At 31.1% G+C, this 23,978-nt stretch overlaps 2 protein-coding genes and 1 long non-coding RNA gene across 3 annotated transcripts in view; 1 reads left to right on the top strand and 2 right to left on the bottom strand.

Annotated features, from left to right (window-relative positions):
* Window positions 1–5,375, bottom strand: part of LOC139425145 (uncharacterized) — a 29,050-nt gene extending 23,675 nt beyond the window's left edge. Inside the window, exon 1 of the transcript XR_011636381.1 lies at window positions 4,751–5,375. The gene's annotated coding sequence lies outside the window, so the exon portion shown is untranslated. The remainder of the gene's footprint in view (window positions 1–4,750) is intronic.
* Window positions 5,376–7,653: 2,278 nt separating this feature from the next.
* On the top strand, window positions 7,654–18,739 carry LOC122268795 (uncharacterized). Its single transcript, XR_011636380.1, has 3 exons — window positions 7,654–8,036; window positions 14,133–15,691; window positions 17,445–18,739. It is a non-coding gene; the product is annotated as an uncharacterized lncRNA (long non-coding RNA).
* Window positions 18,740–22,236: 3,497 nt separating this feature from the next.
* On the bottom strand, window positions 22,237–23,377 carry LOC122268790 (uncharacterized). The gene is made up of 2 exons (XM_071179179.1): window positions 22,685–23,377; window positions 22,237–22,605 (listed from the first exon to the last, which is right to left on the bottom strand). The coding sequence occupies exons 1-2, from the start codon at window positions 23,375–23,377 to the stop codon at window positions 22,237–22,239; spliced, it is 1,062 nt and encodes a 353-aa protein (XP_071035280.1).
* Between the last annotated feature and the right edge of the window lie 601 nt (window positions 23,378–23,978).

Genomic DNA, 23,978 nt, shown 5'->3' with positions numbered 1-23,978 from the left:
ATTTTTTTATGAATAAAATTATTTTTCTGCTTTGTTTAAACAAAGATATACATACTTATAAAATTATTTTGTGAAAAATATATTAGCCTAACGAGTCACGCGCGGTTTTTTAACGATGAAATCGCCCTATAACATATTTTTAGAATAGAATTTTTTATTTGCAATGGAATTGGGTGATTTCAACTCGAGGAGAAGTGAAGTGTTATGCCTAACCATGTGATTTAAATAAGATTTAATTGGATTGAATATCTGAAAGCGACGTCACGCCCGTGTGTCGAACCTGATTGGCTTCTGAATTCGACTAATGCCAAGATCCAGTTCTTTTAACTACTTCTTCATGCAGGACAATGATTTCGTAATCTTCATCGGTTTTGAATAATGCGGTGGCACTATTAGTATTTTTCAGTTATATCACAGGGGTATATATCACCACAGTATTAATTTTATCATTCGTTCTAGTGTCTTTTAAAACAATCCGTTATTTATTAATTATAAATACACTAACCTACAATAATGAAAGAATACTTTCAATTTTTTTTATATTTTTTCAACGAATATTATTCATAACTTTAGAGATGTGCTAATTGGTAAATATGAATGATTTAAAATTTAAACACCCTCAACGAAAAAATAAGCAATCATCTTGTATCGATTACTTTGTTTATTTTATACGATAAGTGCAAAAAACTTATAAACTTATCGTAAGTATTCTTGGAAAAATGGATATTTTTTAAATAGTTTTTTTTACCGTAACCGAAAAATATTTTAAAATTCGTTGCAAAATTGCGCTAGGTATGAACATCGAAAATAGTCCTTTCATTCTGTTCACGCGCGGAAAACTTTTTTTAAAAAAATCATCATTTTGTTTAGAATTGTATTTGATAACTTCTGAAATAATAAATCATATTTGAATGTCTTGAAAATTTCTAAATTCTAGAAATTTTCTAAATGATTTTTGTACTTTTTAAAATAAAACATTAAATGATAAGGGGGTTTCACAAGTTTCAATCTTGTTATAGAACAAGAATTATTAAAAATGACACTGATAGTATTTTCTTTTACATTGTTTTCTTATACCAACACATATTTCTGTCTTGTCAATAATTATACGGCGGTGTCATTTGTTACGTTATACTTGTCATTTATAATTCAAACGGAAATTTGTGGGAATCCCCTTATCATTCAGTTTTTTTTTTTTTTTTTTTTTTTAAATTTTCAAGATATACAAATCTGACTTTTTTCATTAGTTACCCCTTACGATTCACAGCAGAATTATGAAGGGGGAAAAATTAAATGTTTTCATTNATTTGCAATCTAAATTATTTAATTTTCAATTACTACAAAAAGTCTGTAAATATTTTTCCCATAGGAGATTATTTAATAAAAGTGTGGAATTTTCGTGATATTGATTTTGGATATATTACTTTAATCACACAGTTTTCCTTAAAATTCATAACAAAAATAACCTTTTAATAATTGGGAAAAGGTAGTTGTATATCTTTATCATAAAATAGTAATAACATATGATTATTTTGATAAGAACGGATAAACACTTCTAGATGTTAAGGCTTTAGTTTTGAATGATAATCAACATCGTAAAATAAGAAAGAATGATACAATAAATAAATATTCCAAGTCCATATTATTATAATTTTGTTTCAATTTTATGCAAATAACAGCTGGAACTTTTCTGTGCATTCAGAATTATTCCATGGAATTTTTTTTACTTTCTCCAATAAGCACGCGCGAAAACGTCAATATAACAACTGTATTTATATGGTGTACAATAAGATTAAATAAAGTGAGGAATGTTTTAGGTTCATTAGAAACATCTTTTGCGTGCCCGAATAATATTTTTTTTTACATTTTACCAAGTTCTTAAAGCGATGTAACAATCAATGGTTCTTATCTTAAGAATGTTAATTTAAAAAAGATAATAAATAAATCAAACTTATTGATTTTATAAAACGCAGTGCCATACTCAAAAATTTTTTGATTAATGAAATTCAGCGACACAAAGGGCACTATATATAGTCATAGAATAAAATAATACTTATAAGTTATAGTATACTTAATTTATATAGTGTCATCAACATTCAAAATTCAGCTAACTCTCGATTGATCAGGATCAGATTATTCGTACAGCTCCCCTAAAATGGTACGTCATTCTTCATAAAATCTTGAAGTAAATTTTCTATTTTTGTTTTGTACTACAAATAATTTTAAATCTAAATAAAACATTAAAATGCATGTATTTCCTTTCTTTAATAAAAATTAAAGTATTGTCCTATTGTATTATAATTTTATATATTTTTTTATTTATTAATTTTGTCTATCTGGACAAGGCATTTCCAAATGAAACTATAGCTTACTGTGGAACAATTTCGAATAATGTATTTAATTTATTTAATATAATTTGAAAATGTATATATTTTTTATGAATAAAATCATCTTTGTGATTTATTTAAACAAAGATATACATACTTACAAAATTATTTTGTAAAAAATGTATGAGCTTAATGAGTCACGTGCGGTAGAAAAACGATGAAATCGCCCTATAACATATTTCCAGAATAGAATTTATTTGCTGTGGAATTGGGTGATGGCAACTCGAGAAGAAGTGAAGTGTTATGCTTAACCATGTGATTTAATAGGATTGAATACCTGAAAGCGACGTCACGCGCATGTGTCGAACCCGATTGGCTTCTGAGTTCGACTAGTGCCAAGATCCAGTTCTTTAAACTACTTCATGTTGGACAACGATTTCGTAATCTTCATCGGTTTTGAATTATGTGGTGGCTAGTATTTTTCAGTTATATCACCGACGTATATATCATCGCAGTATTAATTTTATCATTCTTTGATAAAATGTTCTAACGTCTTTTACAACAATCCGTTATTTAGTAATTATAAATACACTAACCCTACAATAATGAGAGAACATTTAAAAAAATTTTTTATATATTTTTAAAAAAAATATTATTCAAACTTTAGAGGTGCTAATTGATAAATATGAATAACTGCATGATCTAAAATTTAAACACCCTAAGCGAGAAAATAGGCAATCAGCTTGTATCGATTATTTTATGCGATAAGTGTATGAAATTTGGCTTAAATATTAATGGAAAAATGGATGTTTTTTAAATAGCTTTTTTTTTAATCATAACCGAAAAAATATTCAATGAAACGAAATTTTCGGTGCAAATTTTAATTAATAGCAAAAATATTTTAAAATTTGTTGCAAAATTGCGCTAGGTATGAGCATTCAAAATAGTCCTTTCATACTGTTCATGCGCGGAAAACATTTTTTAAAAAAAATCATCATTTTGTTTAGAATTGTCTTTGAAATAATAAATCCTATTTGATGGTCTTGAAAATTTCTAGAGTCTAGAAATTTTCCAAAAACTTTTTTTTTAAATAAAACATTAAATGATAAGGGGGTTTCACAAGTTTCAATCTTGTTATAGAACAAGAATTATTAAAAATGCCACTGATATTATTTTCTTTTACGTTCTGTTTTATTTCATTGTTTTCTTATACCATCACATATTTCTTGCTAGTCAATAATTATAGGGTAGTGTCATTTGTTACGTTATGCTTATTATTTATAATTCAAAAGGAAATTTGTGAGAAGCCCCTTATTATTCAGAGTTTTCTTTTTTAAATTTTCAAGATATACAAATCTGACTTTTTTCATTAGTTACCACTTACGATTCACAGCAGAATTATGAAGGGAAAAAAATTAAATGTTTTTATTTATATTTTAATTTTTTTATTTTTTAAAAATTGCTCCAAAAATGTATATTTATTGTACTTTTTTAGTTATGGTAGAAAATAAACATATTTTTTAACGTCTATCTTTATGGATATATAAGCTCAATTTAAGAAATTGTATGTAGTTATTGCATATAATAACCAAAGTAATCAATACAAGTTGATTGCTATATTTTCTGCCATAAAGCACCGTTCGTAATTTATTGCTGGTACCTAAAATATTTCAAAGCTTTAAACTTTATTGATAGAGTAATCACATGCTCTAAACTCATCTAAGAGCAAAAAATAATTCCCTAATTATTGTGAAATTTTGAGAGAGAAAAAAAATCAGAAACTAAAAGTATTACTTTCATTATTATAGGGTAGTTTACATATATTTTTCAATGTTACATCATACACATACATTGTTACACATTTCTTACTTAGATCATTTTAATTTTATATTAATTAGATGATTAATAATATTTATAATAACAGGATATTTGTTTTACTTCATTTAAATTCAAAGTATTTAAATAAAATCAAATATAATTTAAATAGATGCCCATTTATCCTCCCCTTCTCCCACAAACCAAATAAAACATTTAACTGTAAATATTTTTTACTCTTTCTTCCTTTTCCAAATCATTACGGGTATTAAAAATATAAGAGCCAAACAAATATTTTTTACTTTCATTCGCTGAAATACATATATTTAATCCCTCTTAATTTATTAGTGTGATTTTTAATACGTATATATTTCCTTCTTTTTCCCAGTTACTTAAGCAATATAACATGTTAAAAATAAACTACGTTTTCTTGTTTGTTTATACGCGTAGTACTTGTCATTGTAAATAATTGTAGCAATGCATTTAATAATACTTTATGAAGCATCGCAGTTGAATTAATTATAATTTTCATTATTTATATCTCCCGCTTTTCAAATCGCATCGATCATTCAAGAATAAAACATCAAATCAAAGTAAAACAAACATACTTCTTTTACTTGAGAAAATGAATATCTTTTCCCATCTACCAGCTACATATAAAATGAGGTACTGTGGAACGAAGCAACAGTTACATTTACGTCTTTCAATTTCCACTAAGTTAAAGATTAATAGTAATCCTTTTTCCCGTACAGCCGCGCATTCAGGCTCATGTGGATGCCTCCTAAAATAGGATAAGCGGCTCTGCTTCGCGGTAAATGGGAATCTCATCTCCTGGAAAAAGGATTGGAGTAATAGGTGGCGCTGGCAGCTGTTATTCCGGGGCTCGCTCACAATTTGCGGGTGTCTGGGCGGAAATTCTATTAAGAAAAAGACAACTTAAGAATTATTCAATTAATTAACAGTTTTCGTTCATTGTTCAATTATTTCGCCACGCATTGAGCTATGTTTATGTATGTTACTAAATGTCTCGAATGTGACAGATAAAAATGATGGCTGCAATATTTAAATCCCTTGGGAAGTTAGACACAATGAAATGAAATAAGTCTATTAATTTTAAGATAGTTAAAACGTTGCATTATTTTTATTAACATTTGGTAACTTTTAATTCAGAGTTTCTCGGGCTGTTTTTAAGGCTGAGAAAAATGGGCCTGGATCCCGAGTTACAATGTGGCCCCTAAGAACTGAAAATTTGATTTCAGTTTTTTTCTTCTTCCAGAAATATGTACCTTTAGTAATATGTTTAAAAAAAAGCGTGCGTAAGAAAGATTTTGATGAAATACTAAAAGAAATATAATATAGGCTCAACAAGATGCATATGTTCTGTACGCGTCATCGATCGTGGTATGTTGCATAAAATTATACTTAGGAGTAAATACTTTTTCAGAATTACAAATGTTGTTGTTTTTTTAAAGCAATTATTGTGAGAGAATATTAAAATTTGGCAAACTTTTAATCCAGTGTTTCTAGGGCAGTTTTTAAAGATTGGGAAAAGCGGACGTGAACCATGAGTTCTTTTGTGGCCTCTTAGAACAGCGAATTTAATTAGAATTTTTTTTTTCTGAAATGTAAAAAAAACCGTGTGTAAGAATGATTGAAATAAAATACTAAAAGAAAAATTATCTCAATAAATGCATATATACTCTACGTGTCATCGATCATTGTATCTCTTACTGTAACAGATTCCTTACAACTGAAGCATTCGGGTGCGGCTCCGTTTTGAGAAAAATATATGTGGGTTAGGCAAGTTATTAATTGTTAAAAAGATGCCCCTAGATATAAACAGATCTAGGGCCCCTTAAAAGCAATGCTGAACGCTTCTCAATTTTTTCATCAACTCTTTTAGTTTCTCAAAATGCAATTACTCAATTTTAAAATTTATGATTGTTCTTACCATAAATCTAATAATACTAATTCTTGTGAATCTATAGAATAGAAATAGTAATATGAAAATATGCAATATTTTTTCATTTGGTATTAATAAAAATACAAATTAAAAAATAAAATAATTAAGAACAATTTTGCGTTTCTTCAGTTTTAACCTTAATTTTATGTTTAAATGTGCCAGTTAGAATTTTTTTTTTCTTTAATTTTTCGGCTATTCCTAAAATGTCTTTCTGTAAGCAGACTTTATTTTTACTTCAGCTCATTGAGTTCAACAGAAATTAATATTCTTTTTCAATTTTTTTTTAAGTGAGTGATGCTAATTTTTGGAGCAGGAGCCATGATTTGAATATGCCGCGCCTAAAACTAGGTTAAAAGTTCGTGTAACCTGTTTAAAATTTAAACACTCAGTCCGAATTTATGTAACTTTGTTGAAATCAAAACAACCAAATTAAAACTAAAGTATTTTTGCCAAAATCAATGTAGGTAAAAACTGGTCAATGCATTAAAATTTGAACTAAATCGAATTATAAAATCTGATGATGTCTTTGAAGTAAGGTATTAAGTTACAATGAGATGTGTCTCTAAGTCATTTTTTTAAGCATTGTTTCTTTGCCAAATCTAATATACATACTATTGCTTAGCACAGTGTTTCCCAAAGTGTGGTACGCGTACCCCCAGGGGTACGCGTTCTTATGCGAAATATCTTGCAACAAACAAATATTTCAAAAAAAAAATTTTTTTTAAAAACAAAGCTAGCCATGAAACTTTACGATTACGTATTTTTTTATTGGCTATCTTTTGCAGAGTTAATAATTAGTGTCAACAGCCAGTAGTGATTTTTAACTTTTGTGCAATTTTTTATTTGTAAAGGTTCTACTTATTTGATTATTTTTATAAAATATAATTTTTTGTCCCTAACATAGAATATGGATAGCTGGTAGCAAACAACTGAAAGAACCTGTGAAGAAAACCCGCAAGCATGACGAAGAATATCTTCAGTTTGGATTCTCATGGACTCTAGTCCATGAAAATGAGTCTATTCCACTTTGCGACATTTGTCTTGAAAACTCACCAAAGAAACCATGAAACCGTCCAACTTAAAGGTCTGTTTACACGGTTCAATTTCTTGCATCCGAGAAATTGGACGGATTTCTCTGTCCAAGAAGTTGGATGATTCGTTGACACTATCCAAGTTTTTGAATATCACTGATTGGTCGGATTAAAAAAATTGCGCATGCACTTAAATAGCTCATGTTTTGGTTTTTATTTACAAGTTAAAGCTTTTGAAGCTGTTGAAATCGCTACCCCTAAATAATATAGTTGTAATATTACTTTTATTCATTTTATATAAGATGAGTGACGACCCAAGTAGCACAGAAACATCAATCTATACCATGGCCGTTCCTATCAATATTTTAAAAGCGGAGAAATATAGATACTGTGAGCAAGTTATTGAATTAATTCCGTCAATGAAACTTTGAAAGTATTTTTCTTAAAACACTCCATTTTAAATATATTTTAGTTTTAAAGTTCAAAATAATTGTTAGAAAGATAAAAATAAGTAAAATTTCTTTATACTTGCTCATATTAGTGAAAATAAAAAATAGAACTCCGTGAAAACGATATGGAACGGGATTGGAACGTGAAACGAACTCGATAGTGTAATCGACGAAGTATATCGATATGAATGCTTGTCACGTGATAGAGAATCTCAGCTTGGTCGTGTATTTAGTTTGTCGTCGTGTATTGAGTCGTGCTTGAAATTTCTGATAGTGATTATTTTTTAAGGATCAAGAAAATGTTAGGCCTAGAGGAATCATGGACGGTAAGCGTAAACAAAAAGATTATAATTTTAAAAAAAAGAAAATTAAGTAGGATCATGCAATCCATTGAATGTGAAGCCGAATTACACGAACTTGTAGAAGCAAGTAAAGTCATCCATGTTTGCAAGTATGTTAGTTTTTATTATATATATCACTTTACGTTATGTAATTTTATACAAAACTTTTTTATGTAAGAAATATTCATTTCAGTGTGAGATGATTTACAATTTATTAGCTTTTCAGTTTTTATTATTTTCCAGCCTAATTTTTCCGTTAAAAAAATTACAAGATTAGGGTATTTATATGAAGTGGAATAAAATTAAGCATATCCAATTTGTTGAATTGATTTGTTAAGCATATCCGATTTGTTTTTCATATCTACTATCAAGTTTTTATTGTTAATTAAATCAGTACTAAGTAGTTCTTTATAATTCTTTACATCTAGTTAATTATGAAGTATAAATTTAGTTATAATATTAAATTTTGTATTCTTTATTTTGTAATTTTGAAATTCCAGGTGATGCAACCTAGTTATTGCCGAATATTTATTTTAATTCTCACATGAGAACAAGAAACTTACTTGCATTTCTTTCCCTTCCGATGGATTTCACTTGCTGTTTGGTGAACCTTCTCCTCACTGCAATACTTGCAACGTTTTACTCACAATCCATCACATTTTAATTTATTGCCCCATGTTTTAACCGTCATCGTCTAACCTTTTTTGGTAGTTCTATTTTAACACTGCAGGATTTGTTAGATGACTGTGCCATCATCCTAACATTTTTGCGTTTCTACGCGCAATTGGTCTCTTATACTGTATATAACTGTTTTATCCTATTTACATTGTTATGTGATTTTATTCAGCTTTGAATGCAACTGTTTTATGATACTTACCTACATTTAAATTTTATCTTGTTTAACTGACTTTTGAATGCGTTGGTTTCGTTGTATTCAGTTTTATAAATTCCGTGTGATTTTTGATGGAAAAAACTTGTAGTATACATCTACCTAGTATTTTATTTTAAAACCGTTTGTTTGTCTCAGCATGTCCTTCTGTGGACTTTGTGCCATTAAACCCAACATTCAATTCAATTCAATTCCCTTCCGATGGATGCCTAAGAGCCATATGCACTAAAATCTTTCTTCAAAGTACTTTTAATAATAAACATATATGTTACTAATTTAAAATAATAAAAGTGCTGTATTCGCAAAAAAACTATATAATTTTTTTAATTAAACATGTAATAAGTCGTAGTTTAATATTATGGGTAATATTCTCGCATTTTGTTAAGGATGGAACGCACATATTATTCCCTTCTTTGCATTTTGTAAATAATCATCATAATCAGGGACAGATCTAGAAAATTGGGGACTGTAGGCACTAGACTATCGGGGGCCCCGATGAATCTGATCTTAAATTAATTAAAAACCCTCTTTTAAAAAGTTGATCTTAAATATACATAAGTAAGAAGAGATATATAAATGAATAATTGTAATTTCAAAATAGGCAGATATTAATTATCTACACTGGTGTGCAAAACTTGAGCAACAAGTGCGTTTTTTGTCATAACTCTACAAGAAATCATCCGATTGACATGAAATTTGAATATGATGTACATTATTTTGCACTTAAACGATGGTAAAAGAATAAGGGCGCAGAAATGAATATAAAGCTTAAAGTAGGATATGGAACAAAAAAAGGCTTTATTTGACATATAGTGACGTTACACATGATTGCATGAAGAAGCGTAAGTACAACTGGCAGATTTTCCCTAGTATGGGATATGCTCTCCCCTTACTGTAATTGTTGCTTGGCATCGTCTCTCCATGCTAAGCACCAGATTATACAAGAGTTCTTGGGGTAAACGTCTCCATTCCTCCTTTAACGCATCTTTCAGCTGATGGGTGTTACCAGGAGGATACTGTCGTGTCGCAAGACGTCTCGCTAATGCATCCCACACATGCTCTATGGGATTTAGATCTGGAGAGTAAGCTGGCCAATCCATTCGTGTGATATCTTCACTTTCCAGTAGCTCTTGAACATTAGCAGTACGGTGTGGCCGGGCATTGTCATCCATAAAAATGAAGTCTGGTCCAATGGCCCCTCGGAACAGACGCACATGGGGTAGGATTACCTCATTGCAGTAGCGGTCTCCAGTTACAGAACCTCGGTCGAAGATCTGAAGCTCAGTCCGCCCGTTCAACATAATGCCACCCCAGACGACAACTCCAGGACCACCGTAACGATCTCTTTCCGCGATGTTATTGGGATGAAATCGAGCTCCAACCTCTCTCCAGATCAACTGACGTTGAGAATCGCTTGTAGCACTAAAACGACTCTCATCTGTGAAGAGGACGCGACTCCATTGATGAGGTGTCCAGGTTTCGTGTTCTCTGCACCACTCCAAACGGTGCCGCCGATGGCTAACTTTTAAAGGTATGCAGCGTTCAGGGCGTCTAGCAAATAAGCTACCTTTGTGGAGGCGTCTGGCCACTGCAAATCTTGATACTTGTCGTCCTGTGGCTGTGCACAGTTGCTGAGATATGGCGCTCGCTGACTGAAAACGGTTTCTTTTCACCTGGAGGACAATGTAACGGTCATCTCTTGGTGTTGTTTTGTCTGTGTGTCGGCCACCACCAACCTTCCGAACAGCTGTATCAGTAGTTTTAAAGGCATTTCAAGCACGAGAAACAACACTTTTGTTGATCCCGAACTCTTCGGCGACACTAGTCACACTACGCCCCTCCTCAAGCTTCCCAATCATTCTTCTTCGAGTAAAGTCGTCTAAATGATTTCTTGAAGACATGTTTCCCAAAACAAATCACTTGCACATGCAGCGAATGTCTTTAACTACGGTGCTCTTCATCTTTTTATCACAGCTTTGACCTGCGCGCGCCGACCCACAAGGTTTACGTACACTTACATCACCTACGCACCTACGACGTTTTATTTCTAAAATTTGCATACAAATAATCTTTCTACTGAATTACGTGCATATTATACTGCAATTTCATGGCTATCTTATACTTCATTGGGGAGCTGTGGCCGAAAAACCACTTGTTGCTTAAGTTTTGCTCACCAGTGTATATGTATATCCATATAAAAATAAAACAGTTAAATTTTAATTTAATTCATACAAATAGAGTATAAAAAGTTCAAAACGTGACCATAAACAAATAAATTTAATACATAATTTTAACAGTGAAAAAGTCACGATAGAAATTATATTTCAATAATAAAGAATCAGTAATCAGCATTTCCAGGAAGCTGAATAGAAAACTTGATTTTTAGAGTAAAAAGTTACCAAAAACTTGGAAACCTATATGAAATATATTTATATAAATTGTTAATTAAAAAATCTGCAATATTTTATAAGTAGTGTTACTGAAGATAAATTATAGAACTGTCCAATCAATAATAAACAGTCAATGGAGCCATTTTGAGGAAGCTTCTCGGGAATAGGGATTATGGACTTCAATTTTACAGTAAATTTGTACACAAAATACAGTAAACTTATGTAATAATTGGTACAATATAATTTTTTTCTTATTATATAAGTTTTTTTCTTGATTTACTGTTGAAATCGTTTAAGATATCTTCAAATTTTAGACTTTCTGTCAAATCACACTCCATTGACATTAGTGCTAAGTCACATAGTCTGCGACTTGTCATTCTTGAACGAAGTCGATTCTTAATTCTTTTCATTAAAGAAAATGATCTCTCTCCTGAACAGTTTGACACAGGAATAGATAAGAATATCCTTAACACTACTTCAATATTGGGATATGTGTCTTCTATCTGTAGCATTCGTATAGTCTTTAATATTTCAGTTGGGTTTGACTTATCAGTCAAAAAGTCCATCAACATCTTCAAAGTATGCTTCCTGAAATGGCTTTACTGTTTCCAAGCATACTGGTTTCTTATTGGTTAGAAATCCAAACCTTCTTTCGAGAAAGCTGTAAGCTTTTTTTCTTTCACTAAAATGAAATTTCAAATTGTCACAAATGACATAGTGTGTCTGAGTTAAAAAATTTTCTCTTGGGGACAAATTCACACTTTCACTGGTGCTATCATCTAAAGCCTTTGGTATTCGAAGAACTCTTGAGGTTTTATAAGAAATATTTCCCACAAGATTTTCAGCTTCCTTTTCATAAGAACTAAAGTTTACTCTCACATTCTGAATAAATCCTTCTAAGGATTCATAGAGTGGGATTATCACTTCAAAGGTACAATTTTGAGCCTGCAAAGTTTTACTTGTAGCATTTATACGCTGCAGTAACGTATCCCAAATAATGGTTATTAATGCAATTTCAAAAGTTTGGCATTTCTTAAGTAAACATTTAGCTTCATGTTTCGTCGAAGCTTTTTCATTAGAATTTTTAGCGACATCTTCCAATGTCTTTATTACAACTGCATATCCTTTTCTTAAGGCCCTGACGGCAGCAGCACTTGCTGACCACCTTGTACACGATAAAGATTTGAGAGTAAGAAAATCTTTTTGTTCGAATTTAGAAGTAAAAAACTCCCACCTGTGAGGGGAAGCTGAAAAAAAATTATATAGTGCTTGCACAAAACCAAAGTAGGAAACAGCTGCTTCACATGATTCTGCAGCATTCACTCCTACCAATTTTAGTGAGTGAGCTGTGCAGGGCACAAACTCAGCCAAAGGGCACTCTATTTTTTAATCTGGATTGTAAGCCAAAGTACTTACCAACCATATTACTAGCATTATCATATGACTGCCCCCTGCAGTCTTGCAAGTTAATGGTTAGATTTGTTAAAAATCGCATAATTGTATCATGCAGGTGCTCTGCAGCATGGCTATGTATGGCAACAACAGTTAAGAAACGTTCAATAGGTTCATTTTGCGCATCTAAATATAGCACAACAATACACATCTGATCAATGTGTGTAATTGGGGAAAAATCAACTACGATTCCAAAGTACTTTGTTTTATTTATTTCAGAAACAATTTTATCTAGCACTTGTTTTGCCATAATTTGAATTATTTCATCAACTGTGGTGGACGATAAATAATTAACATGTCCTTTACCTTTATTTCAATAGTTTTTCAGGTGTTTCTTTAAAAAAGGATCAAATTTGCTTATAAGCTCTAAAATTCCCAAAAAGTTGCCATTTTTGTTAGAGCTAAAGGTTTCATCATCACCAAAAATTGCCAACCCACGTACTGAAGTAAACTTTTTAAAGTTTCTACAACTCTGAAAAGTTCTTTCCTCCAGTACATTTTTTCACTTTCATTTTGCTCATTATTTTGTTATCAATCCGACCAGAAGTTAAACGTAACTGAACCATAGTGTTTATAGCCTTCCTGTGAGCAAAAGATGTCTCATGAGAGCATAACCTTTTACTTACATTGTGCCATTCTGTAAAACCACAACTGCTTAAGTAATCGCTGTTATTGCCAAACAATTTACACACATAACAAAAACCAGCATTGACAGTCGGAGAATACACCAGCCATTTCTCTTTTTGTGTGAAAAGTTGTTTTCTGTGCAAATAAACGGACAGAATATTTTAAACCAGCAATGTTTTGGTTAGGTGGACTGCGAGCAAAATGTTCCTTCAGTTTTTTTGTTACTGTGGTCCAAATTGCAGGATCACTATCGAACACCTCAAGTAAATCTAGAGAAGACGAGGTGGCAGGATTTGAAATGACCTTTGAATTGTGGGTTAAAGAGGTTGGCAATCTTTCGTCTGAAGATACAGTTGCCGTTTCATTTTCATTTAAAGTTTGATCTGGTTTATTTAAATGAAGATTTGATTTCTTTAGATAGATTTGATTTCTTCCACACAGATTTCTTTCAAATTATCTCTAAAACTATTTTCTTCAACACAAGTTTTGTCTATTAAGGCAGATTGTTCCTCAATGTTGGCGAGTTTTGCAGCAGAAAAAAAATTATTTAACGGTTTCATTGTCTTCAAAAGACTTACATTTCTCATTTCTTTCTCTTCTCTCTTTCTTTTTCTAAAACTACCAGAAGCATATTTTCGGGTTGACATTGTTTTAAAATAAATTTAAAAAGCTGTAATTTTGATTTGGCGATAGTTTGAATTTGTATACATATCATAGCTTGTAGTATGACTGTACTTGCAGAATATACCTGTGTATTTTAGTAATATAGCTTTAGGGTTGTGTATTTTTTAAATTTTATGTTACTAATTTGTTTTTATTTTTTTCCTACTTAAGTTTTTCTTTTTTAGGGATGCTGAAAGTACTTCTACATCGGGCTTAAATGATGATGGCCAATTGGATAATATCCCTACACCAGAATCTGTTCAATGTTTCTTACAGCCAGTATTTAATTTGCCCTGTGAGGATAGTTCTCTTGATTGTATATCAAGACAAGAACCTTTAGGGCACCTTGATTTCATTTCAGGGCAAGAACCTTTAGGGCATATTGAGGATGTTCCTGATACTTCAGAGAAGTTAAGTGATAAGCTCAGTTTTTGGGCTGTTCGCTTTAATATAAAGCACTATGTCTTACCGCTTTGCTGAACATTTTGAAAGACCATCATCCTGAATTGCCTCGGGACAGTCGAGCATTACTTAAAACGTGTCGGGAGACGAATATTAAAAAAATCTAAGGAAGGGGAGTTTTTTTTATTTCGGATTACAAAAATATTTTGAAAAAATTAATTTACAATCAATTTGTCTCAATAGAGATATCCAATTAAGAGTACATGTCGATGGTTTACCTTTAACAAAAAGCACAGGCCATCAGTTTTGGCCAATTTTAGGCCTTATAATTTTAGAAATCCAGATATCTCCTTAGCCTGCCATAGTGGGAGTACAAAGCCAAAATCTTTAGACGGATTTCTGGAAGACTTCGTTTCTGAAGTAAATTACTTGTCTTCTGTTGGTTTTATACAAAATTATATAAAATATTCATTTTCAATTAAGCATTTTAATTGTGATGCTCCTGCTAGAGTTTTTATAAAAGGCATTAAAAATCATAACTCGGGTTGGAAAAATTGGGGTTGCGAAAAATGCGTCCAAAAAGGAAAAAGTGTTGCAGGTCATGTAAAGTTTCTAGAATTGACCAGTGAAAAGCGAACAGACGAAGATTTTGCAAATTTGAAACAATTTAAACATCACGTTACAAGCTCACCTTCATTAAAATTAAATTTAGGCATGTTAACGCAGTTTCCATTAGATTGTATGCATCTTGTTGACTTGGGTGTTGTGAGAAAATTGATCTTGTACTGGATAAGAAATGGTGATCGAAAAAATGTTGATAGCATAAGAATCAGTTCAAAACAAATAGAAGAAATCTCTGAAAGGATTGTTTCCTTTGCTGATTGCATGCCTTCTGAATTCAGTCGAAAACCTCGATCCTTGAGGGATGTTGATAGATGGAAGGCAACGGAATTCCGTCAATTTTTGTTATATCTTGCTTCTGTTGTCTTAAAAAATATTTTGCCTTTCCGCTCATTGCGCTTTACGCTACAATTATGGCTGTTGTTGCGGCTTCAACTATGAAAAAAAAGAGAAAAAAAAGATCTAATTGGTCTAAAGATTGGTTACTGCCTCGCAATAAAATGGGTGCTTATCGTTCTTTAATGGCTGAATTGAAATTAGAGGATCCGGGCGCCTTCAGAAATTTTGTCCGGATGGATGAAAAGAGTTTTCTTTTCTTGTTGGCGAAGGTTTCCCCCATGATTTCCAAATAAAATACTATCATGAGAGACAGCATTCCTGCTGCTGAGACGTTTCGATATTTAGCATCAGGTAAGTATCGACAGAATTTTTTTATTCATAAGTTACCACGAATCTCATTAATCCAACAAAAATTATTAAGAATTCTGTTGAACTTAAGAATAGTGTATATTGTGTAGTTTATTCAACTATTTTAAAGCTTTGAGTGAAACTAAATCCCAGAAGATCAACTTAGCACCACAGTGGGAAATCTAATTTTTTTTTTAATTTTTATAAGCTTAAAAACATGAAGGAAATTTTCAGTATCATGAATTAATGGAGATCTTTCTGTTTGATTATTCTTTCAGGATTTTTATTAAATAAAAGTATATATTTTCTATGAAATTCCATTTTCTAGTTCTTAATAGCTATCTGAATGTTTAAAACAAGATTCTGTTAATGAAAAGAAAAATCAATTGTTTTCTTAATTTTCCGTTAGTTAATGAATTATCCATTGATTTAGCTTACTTTTTTTATTGATGTGTTGTTTAACCTAAGATTTATGAGAAGCAAATGATATAATGTGTGAGAATATCCTCTTTTATTAAAGTTTGCTTGACTGTGCATGCAGGATTTCTATTTAATGAAATAAGGAAAGATTTATGTTAAGTGTGATTTAATTTCTTAGAATATAATGTAATCTTGATATTTACAAAGTTCTGCTTATGAAAAAAATAGAGCACTCAATTCTCTAGTTTGTAAAAGAATTACTCTATTCGATTTATATATTCTTTTCACACTATAGATACTGTTTTTTTTTTTTTTTTCACTTGATTATTTTTTCACAGGCGACTCTATTCCTCCTTGATGTTTTTATTTCGAATTGATAAATCGACATTGTCCAATTTTATTCCTGAGACATGTGAAGCAATTTATGCTGCATTACAGGATTATATTCAAGTGAGTGTAAACTTTTGTTATTTTATTTAAATAAATAATTAGTTTGATGGCATATCACCGGACCTTGCTTGGGAATGTTTCCCAGACTGACACAAATAGCCCATTGTGCAATTCTATTGTCGATTACTCTGTACAACAGTAACTGACAGAAAGGTAATACTCTGAGAAGAAAAATAAAAAGTATATAGCAGGATTTTTCAGCGAATTTGTGGAATTCTGCAAATAGTTCATTTGTGAAATTCTAAAAATCAAATATTGAGATGAAATTGAGTAAATCAATCTCATTTCGATTTTCTGCTGATCTAGAAATTAAATTTTGCATCTTTCGCAGATTTACAAAAGCAAAATGGAACTTAGATTCAATTTCAAGAAGATATGACTTGCAAAATTTGAGTAACTATTTGGCATGTTCTATTTGATCCATGGTGTTGAGCGTTTTTTCAATAGTTTATTGTCATACTTCTCTATATTTTTTTTTAGAATACTAGCTGCATACCCTTTCTTTGCACGGGATTATTTAAAAATAAATAAAATAATCGAAGAATTAGTATTGTGAAACACTACAAAATCATGAAAATAAATTGAAAATCATATACCGGCACAATTAAAGAACTTGGAAGATCCAGATTAGTGATATTTTAAGGGGAATTAATGAGAGTAAAAAAAAAATTGGTTGAATAAATACGGGTATGTTTAATGTAGCAGAACTGTTTTTGCTTTCACTTAAATTTTAACGTAACTATTTACATCAGTTTTCAGTATATATATATGTTTTCCAATTAATATATTTCGCCATTGATTTTCATCATTTTATTTATATTAAGATTTAAATATAAATATTAATAGATTTATTAATAGATTTATTACCATATAATACAAGTTCTTCATTTGTGTTATGTTCTGCATGCAGATTTTAGCATTATTTCTAAAAATTTGTTAATTTAGATCAAGAAAGCTTGCAATGTTACTCCCAAGAGATTTCGGATCCTCCTGAAGAGTGAACATCCTAATTATTGATAAAACTTAACAATATATTTATTTATTTTGCCTTATAGTATAACTTATATAAAGCTTTCATATTTTAGGCTCCATCAACTGAAGAAGAGTGGGTTGCCATTGCGAAGGAATTCGAGGAAAAGTGGAACTTTCCAAATTGCTTTGACTCCCTAGATGGAAAGCATATTCTGATGCGGCATAAGCGCAAATATGGCTCCCAGCTTTTCAATTATAAGATGTGCAACAGCATTGTGCTATTTGCCATAGTTGATGCCAATTGTAATTTTTTGTATATAGATGTGGGCACAAATGGCAGGGTGGCAGATAGCACCATATTTTCTAAATCAACTCTATTTAGTGCTCTTGAAAACAGGGCACTTTGTGTGCCAGGCCCTACTAGGCTATTGAATCAATTGAATGATAGCGAAACCCCATTTGTGATGGTCGCAGATGAGGCTTTCCCACTTAAATCGTACTTGATGAAGCCGGGATTTAACGCGAACAAAAAGGATATTCAATTACCGTTTGAGTAGGGCTAGAAGGACTGTCGGAAATGCATTTGGCATCTTATCTGCCAGATTCGAAGTCCTTCAACGAGTCAACCCTCTCGATATTAAAAAAGTTGAGAGTATCGTGCTGGCAATTATTTAAGAAACACATCTTCTGCCAGCAGGTACTCTCTGCCTGACTTTTTTAATCGAGAGAACACTCAGGAAGGAGCAATTAATCTGGCTCCCTGGTCTGATCATAGCTATGCTGGAATTAGAGGTGTCGCAAGGCAAAGTTCTTCCCTTTCATCTCTTAATGCTTAATTCTTTGTTCTTACCTCAACGGTGCTGGCAAAGTGCCATGGCAAGACAGATTCATAATTTAAAATCTTATTTTTTATTCCAATTTTATGTCAGTTAAATTCAGTTATTAAATTCAGTTTAATTAATCGATTCTGTATTCATATATTTTTATTTACATTTAACCTACATAAATTTTTCTACATAAATTTCAATTATTTAAAACGTTAGGTACATTATATTCTCTAATGCCAGCATAGCTATGTTCAAGTTTAAAAAATAAATTTTCTTTCCTTTTTTGAGCAGTTAGGTATAAAGATTCTAAAAATAATTCTCAATTAATTCTTTTTTTAATTAATTTCTAGCATTATGAAATAAAAAGTAATACTGAAGCATTCTGAAAATAATTCTTAATAAAGTATGTTAAATTGTTAAGTTTTGTATCCTATCCAGCTTTAATTTTGTTCTTTGCCTCTTTTGTTCCATTAACAGTTGAGCACACTATCATCTGTCTTTTTTAAAATGTTTATATGTTTTTTCATTTCTTTTATCCTGATTTGCAATTAATAAAATGGTCGATATTTTTTTTTAATATTGACTTTTCGTATTCATCATTAATAAAGATATTTGTTTTTAATTTGTTGTCTGCAATTCATTATTTTTCTGAAAATTAATGATATTCAACAACCAGGGCAATACAAAATGTTGATATTGTATGATTTCTGGTTAAAATGATGGGGAAAAAACTGAATTTAATCTTTTTTGAATTCCATAAGCGTATTAAAAATTTAGTTGCCCTAACTTCAAAAAATAGGCAAAATGTAAATATAGTTGACACACTGTGATCTTTTGTTTAATTGCAAATGTATTAACAGTCTATTTTAAAGTGTTTATATGTTTTTCATTTCTTTTACCCTGATTTGCAATTATTTAGATGTTTGATTTTTTTATATAGTTTTTTTAGTATTAATAAAGGTATTTGTTTTAAATTTGTTGTCTGCAATACATTATTTTTCTGAAAATTAATGATATCTAACAACCGGTGCAATAAGAAATGTTGATATTGTATGATTTCTGGTTAAAATGATGGGAAAAAAACTGAATTTAAATAAATCATTTAATTTTTTTTTAATTCCATAAGCGAATTCCAGCTCCTTGGTGACAAAGTTCTTAACTCCCCTGCGATGTACGAGCCGAAACAGTCCAAACCGTCTTTTCTGGCAACATTGTTAATGGCTGCTGTTGCTGCAACCATTAAATCTCCCTCCTGCGTGAACTTTCTTTTTCGTTGCTAGGTTGGCGTGGTGTTTGTAGAGTTAAGATTATTCTCCAAATAGGGATCTTCATCCGTGGAGTCATCTTCGAATTTTTTCGCAATTTCTTTGTTTTTGCTGTAAGGAAATAAAGCTTCATGTGACTTTTAAAGTAACTTATCAATGTGCTTCTACGGAAATTATTAATAGTGTTTTTAGGTTTAAAGGAGCAATAATTTAACTTACAAGGAAATTTGCAAATAATGTTGATTTCACTTAAATTTAATAACTTTTGACTTGCCATGATTTATATAGGCTTCATCAATTGAAACTGAAATGTGTTTTTTCAGATATAAGTACCTCCAAATTTTGCAATACAATGTTAGAAGGTATCATGTGGTTTCGTGAAGAAAAATCCTTATAAGAGATTCCCAACGAAATTTTTATATAATTGAAATCAATAGGATTAATAACATTCTCCCCCGAACATCATAACAAAACAATCTGCTTTCCTCATGGATGACTTTACAGTTTAAGTTAAAAAATCAACAGTGAGAAATTATAGGACTAATAACGATATATTAGTAATTTTTTTATTTAATTTCAACAGTTATGCTGTAATTAAGTAAAAATATATATATATATTAATTTCATAGTTTTAAACTAGAGATGTAAATCAAATATTTTATTGGGTTTCAAGCAATAACATATTGCCTAATTTTAAAGATAAAATATTATTTCTATACGAACCTTTAAATTATTCCTATTGTCACGAGGAACGGTGGTTTTAGAAACATCAGCTCTTTATAGTACACCCACTTGGGTTCAAAGACATCGTCGAGACCTGTAATAAAATATAATAATCATCTTATCTGTATTTAAAATTATATGTGGCTTCAGAAACTCTTAGTTAATCAAGCTGTTAAAAACTGAACTTCAGCTGAGATTAATAGTAAATGGCACTAATTATTTTACTGAAATGAAGATTTGTTTACAATTATATTAATTCATAATTGTTCTAATTGGACCAACATTTCTTTAATTTTAAGTAAAAATTCAAATAAATTCTTTTCATTTTATACATTTAACACAAATTTAGTTAGAGTGTAATAATTATTTACGTTGTATTAACTTATGCCCTAACTTCAAAAAATAAGCAAAAACAATATCAAATAATGTCAGTAATTCAAGATTAAATTTATGAGGCTGAAATATTAAAAAATTTTACCAAAAAAACAGTTCAACAACATTTTTTTTAAAATTAAATCTAAATTAATTATTTTAGTTTTATAAAATGAACAGAAACTGAGGCAAATATATATTGATGAAAGTATATAAATAAAAGTAATAAGTAATTGTTTTGAATTTACATATTTAGTTCAATAAAAGATGCAGAAACAGCAAATTGTACTTGGAAAAACTCATGACAAATATTTTTTAATTAGAATATTGACAATAACTTGTACCTGAAAAACAGTACAGTTTCGTATTATCCTGGGAAATAATAAATTGTGCTAGGGAAATAATTCATCAAAATTTCCTTAGTTTTATCAACAAAAAAAAAGCTTAAATTAAATATTTTAATTGTATGGAACTTGGGCAGAAATATAATTAAAGGTATTAATTATATATCTGTTTAAAGAAAGCAAAAGAAAAGGATCGTTTGCTTTGAAATTACATATTTTGTTTACTTTAATGCTAAAACATCAAAAATAAAATATTTTAATAATACTAACTGAAAGTTAGGTAATAATGTATACACTAGTCACCCACAGAAAGACTATTTAAAAATTCAGAGGGATAAAGCGTTTGCTCGTGATCATTGTCTGTAACCACCAAATCATAACTGATGGATAGTCTCTCTTTATCGGGCATCAATCTTTTAAAAGTTTGGATTTGATTTCTTCGCAATCTTCATTCATCGGAGGCAATATTGCTCGATTTGTTATCAGAAGTTTGAGCAATTTCTGGAATATAACGGTAAATTTCATCAATGATGGCTTTAAGATCACCAGAGGTATCATTGTCAATTTTGTGAAGAAATTCAGTAAATTTATGTTCACTTGGCAAGGCTCAAGTGTTTTGGGTGAGTATCATTTTAATGATTTGAGTCCATTTTGAATAAAATGTGTTATACCTAATTGTTAAATTTAAATGTATGGCTGTTAGCATTACCCGAGAAATACCGCGATCGCCATATCTCATTTCTCATGGGGAGTTTTGATTCTGGAAGGTCTCCTTGCCTACTTCCGATGGGTATTAAACATAAAACAAAATAGTTTTGTTCACAAAAGTTCTTTATAAACTATATTTTATGTAAAGACTCTCTGATCATTTTTTAAATGTTCTTGCTCATCTGTATCAGCAATAAAAAACTTTAAGCCATCAAATGATCGGGCTCGACTGGCAGCCACATACAACTGTCCATGTGCAAAAACTGGTTGCGGTAAGTAAATACCAACCTTATTAATTGATTGTCCTTGTGATTTATTGTCATAGCAAAAGCAAGAATCACCGGAAATTGAATTCTGTTTAAAATAAATAGTAGTAGTGTTCCAGAGCTTCTCAAATTTATTCTTGGAATCAAAATTCGCTGTCCAGATGAAGCACCTGTTAAAACTTCGCAATCTAAACAGTTCAGGTGCAACCTTTTGACGCGCATTCTCGTACCATTAATAAGTGCCTTTGAAGTGTTGTAAAACAATGGCATTTTCTTTCAATGTGAGTTTGTGAGGAGGTAAGCCACTCACTAAAAGGCTATTTAAAAATTCAGTGGGATAGAGAGTCTGTTCATGTTCGTTGTCAGTAACCACTGAGTCACAACTGATGTAAGTTCTTTCTTCACCTGGCATCATTCTTAAAACTTGGTGATTAATCTCCTCGCAATCTTCACTCTTCGGAGCCAATATTGCTCGATTTGTTATCTCAGGAGTTTGAACAATTTCCGGAATATTACCGTAAATTTCATCAATGATAGAAGCAGAGCTGATCAGAAAGTTTGGTATCTCAATAAGATCATCAGGGGTACCATTGCCAATTTCCTTAAGAAATTTAATAAATTCACGTTCACTTGGCAAGCCTCGCATGTTTTGAGTTAGCGTCATTTTTATGATTTGAGACCAAAATGGCCAGGATTTCACACAGCTCAACTATTCCTGCGCGACCAGAGTGGGGTACAACTGGCAAAGTTTTCTGAAAATCTCCACAAAGCAAGACAGTTTTTCCACCAAATAACTTTTCTTTGTCACCATTGGAGGCGATATCTCGAAGTAATCTGTCAATTACTTGTATGGCATAGATCGGACACATGGAAACTTCATCAATAATTATTAAAGATGATTGGAGGAGCCTTATAGCATGTCTGCTGTTCGCTGTGATGCCAGATACAGCATTTTCTAAAAGTGGGATGGGCAATTTAAAAACATTATGGAGAGTTCTTCCTCCTTCAAGCAAACTGGCAGCTATACCACTAAAGGCACATGAAATGCAATCATGCTGCATTGATCGCAATTTACTTAAAATGGCTTTTGGAACAAATGTTTTCCCACATCCAGCGTGTGCAGTTAAGCAAAACACTTTCTCATTTGATTCTTTATCTTCATCACATAGCACAGTTTTTAATACTGTATCAATGACGAAACGTTGCTCTTCATTTGCTGCTTTGTACATTTCTTCAAATAAACTATCTTGTTTAAGTAGATCAAATAGATTATCATCATTGTCGTATTGTAAATTGAGTGGAATGGGCAATCCAAGTGACTCACATGATGTATTGTGAGTAATTAGAATTTCTTCTATTTCTAACAGACACATGTTGAATGAATTCACCTCATTATTAGATTTAAGGAAATCTTCACACAGAAAAGTTTTAAAGTCATTCCAAAGTGCAAGAGCATTAGGTGGAACATTGATGCCACAAATAAAGCCAAACAGTTGCCTCAATTGTTTTGGATGTTGAAAATCCTTAGCCTAGGTTAAGCATTCACGCCATTCCTCGTCATTTGATGCAATTCCACGGGAATAAGCTGCTTCAAAAAAAGTTGGAAAAACAACTCCATCATGCAGCCTTAAATCTTCAAAGGATTTAGGTCCTCGTACATGCAGTAAAAGGAGACGCAAATGAAATAGCTCAACATTCTTTGGGTTAACTGTGTATAAACGTGTGATGGTTTTATCAGCTCCACGCAGTCTTGTTTTCCACTTTTTTTGTTGATCTTGCCAGGTATAATGTTGTGGAATCTCAACATACAACAAATTATTAGCAGCAGGATCTTGTTGGTTCAGAGTAAAGAATGCCTCTAGCTTTGTAACTTTTGGTGATGAAGCTACATGTTCTTCATTGCCTTCTCGAAAGTACACTGTCTGCTGGAAAGGTAAATGGCATTCAAGTCGTATAATACTATGTGATTGATAA

Source organism: Parasteatoda tepidariorum, chromosome 3 (assembly GCF_043381705.1).
Source record: "Parasteatoda tepidariorum isolate YZ-2023 chromosome 3, CAS_Ptep_4.0, whole genome shotgun sequence".
Classification (NCBI taxonomy): Eukaryota; Metazoa; Arthropoda; class Arachnida; order Araneae; family Theridiidae; genus Parasteatoda; species Parasteatoda tepidariorum.
This window is presented reverse-complemented; position numbering and strand designations above follow the sequence as displayed.

What these genes read in the sequence shown, in the direction of transcription:
- LOC122268790 (XM_071179179.1), bottom strand. Translation starts at nt 23,377, where the DNA reads ATGTGTCTGTTAGAAATAGAAGAAATTCTAATTACTCACAATACATCA. An exon ending in GTGAAATCCTGGCCATTTTG is followed by an intron (nt 22,606 to 22,684) that starts GTCTCAAATCAT and finishes AAATTTCTTAAG; the next exon opens with GAAATTGGCAATGGTACCCC.